Source organism: Pteropus vampyrus, unplaced genomic scaffold, assembly GCF_000151845.1.
Source record: "Pteropus vampyrus isolate Shadow unplaced genomic scaffold, Pvam_2.0 Scaffold275, whole genome shotgun sequence".
Lineage (NCBI taxonomy): Eukaryota > Metazoa > Chordata > Mammalia > Chiroptera > Pteropodidae > Pteropus > Pteropus vampyrus.
The window spans coordinates 1,262,628-1,264,923 of NW_011889056.1; the positions used below are offsets into that span (position 1 = coordinate 1,262,628).

General features: G+C 50.3%; 1 protein-coding gene across 1 annotated transcript in view; it reads right to left on the reverse strand.

The window, feature by feature from the left end:
• Positions 1 to 2,296, reverse strand: part of GAB3 (GRB2 associated binding protein 3) — a 23,336-nt gene that overhangs the window by 13,455 nt on the left and 7,585 nt on the right. The window contains exons 5-6 of the mRNA XM_023520655.1: positions 1,631 to 1,683; positions 920 to 1,139 (exon numbers count right to left, since the gene is read on the reverse strand). Of these exons, the coding sequence (XP_023376423.1) occupies positions 920 to 1,139; positions 1,631 to 1,683 (273 nt within the window). The remainder of the gene's footprint in view (positions 1 to 919; positions 1,140 to 1,630; positions 1,684 to 2,296) is intronic.

A 2,296-nucleotide genomic window follows, 5' to 3' on the forward strand; every position in this document is an offset into this window, starting at 1 on the left:
CACGGCCCTACTGAGCAGGTGATAGTGAGCAAGGATGACGTTAGAAAGTTACTTTGACCTGCTTTTCTTCTATCCCTTTTCTCCTTCCCTCTGCCTATCCATGCTGCTTAGCGGACCAGAAAAGCTGCCTGAGATAAATGCAGATGCTTCAAGGGGCTCTGTGCAAATAGGAGCCAGACCGCTCACTGCCAAAGTCCTCACCCACCCCGAACACCTCTGCTGATAGGCATACACAGAGAGTCGGCGAGTGCTAAGTTGCACATGACCAGGTCTGACATTCAGAAATTAGTGTCAAAGGCCATTTTTGGCTGTTTTACAGGAGGAGGGCACTGTGTTGACATTCGAGTGCTGTTTACGTGAAGAGATGTCAGGGAGGTTCTGCTCCCAGCCATCATCGCTCACTTCTGGGTCTTTGTTAGGGATGCAGCCAAAATGAGCCCCCTGGAACGAACCTGGCCTTGTAGGCTGTATTTCCAGGGCCATGGTGTCTGTAAGTCCCCTGATTCCTTTAATTGTGATGAACTGGGGCAGCAAGGTTCCCCAGCCCTTCCCTTTTGATCCTCGCTCTTATACGTCCCAATCCTCTAGAATGGTTTCTCTAGTGCAGGGGTCCCCAACCCTCGGGCTGCAGACCCGTACGGGTCCTTGGCCTGTGAAGAACCAGGCTGCAGACAGGAGTTGAGTGGCAGGTGAGGGAGCAAAGCTGCATCTGTACTTGCAGCCACTCCCCAGTGCTAGCATCATCGCCTCAGATCATCGGGCATTAGATTCCCATAGGAGCACCGGTCCCTGGTGCCACAAAGGTTGGCGACCGCTGCTCTAATGCTTCCTTCCCAGAGAAGGTCGGGAAGGAAATTTTCACATGGCTGCCAGGCCCTGCACCCCTCTCCTGCACAGTAGTCCTGCTCGAATGGCTTACCTTTCCTCTCAGGCTTGAGATCTCTATTCACTGGGGGAGGCTCCATGTTTGCAGGCAGCATAGGCAGTGGGCTAGAGAAGCATCCTCCGTTCATCGGGATGTAGTCGTCAGAGTTGCACTGGGGTTTGGGACAAGGCGGGGCGGGCAGGGGGCCCATGGGTACATAGCCATCATCATCATTGGATGAAGCTGTGGGGTACGCTGGGGAGAACTTGCATGGCTGCCAAAAAAAAATGGTACAGGTTCAGAAGCACAGAACAGTCACGGAGGCTGCGCCCAGTGGGCAGCCTCACCTACACCCTGGCTCTCAGTTGCAAATTATTCAAGAATATCTCTGAACTTCCCTGGGAAAGTCAGACGAGCCTTTTACTCAAGCTTTGCCTCTGGACTTATGTGAGGTAGGCGATGACCCTCCTAGATCTGAGGCTAGAAGACACAGGGTTATGAATTTTGATGCAAATGCTTTAAATACAAAGTGATGCCTTAAAGAGCTACCCCGTCGGGCAAATGTGTCTGGACCACCAGAACTGGCAGGGTCCGTACAAGATACTAAATCTAGTAGTTCCCAGACAAGTCCAAGCTTTAAGGGGAGACCGGAAGCGTCGTCAGAGATTTAGAGTGCTGAGTCTCAAAAGACTTCAAGGGAACACATACAGGTCAGGCTATTTTTGGTAAAAATGAGGCTTAAAGGAACTCAAGTGCCAAACTCACCAAATTTAAACTAAGGCGCTTGTCTTGGTGTCTTGATTGGCCTTCCACGTCAGCTGCAAGAAACGAGATGGGGTGGTGAGAAACGCAGGACAACATCAATGTAAAGTAGGCACCAAGTCGCCATGGACCTCAGGGCCCTGTGCTCAGCTCTGTAGAGGCAGAGAAGCACAACACAGTTTCCATAAGCAAAACTTGCTCTTAAGTCCAGTTGGGCGGTCAGAACACATTCTGCAACAGGAGGAGATCAGACCAGATTTTGAAGAAGTTTCTGCATGATGGCTTTCGTTCTGTCTGTGAATTAGGAAGATATATAGCAAATAATTAACAAGTACTTGTTGCGCTTATTGCACGAATTTTCCGAGCTTAGAGATGGTGGAGACAGAGCTGGAGGTTTGAGGAGAGGAGGGGAGGCGTGAGATCTCCCTTGTGATGAGAAGGAGAACGGGGTGAACAGAGAAGTCTCCATATTGCCGAGCAGCACTGAGGGCTCGTTTGAGGTCTGTGACCATGACTTGGTGACTGTGATTTTCTGCAGCGACGGTCAGCTACTCAGGTACAGGAGTGGAGAGAGAGGAAAGTTGAATACAGGATTAAAAACTTGGCAGATGGATATGACAAATAAACAGTGTGACATCAACATTTAGGATGATTGTCGGATTGAAAGGA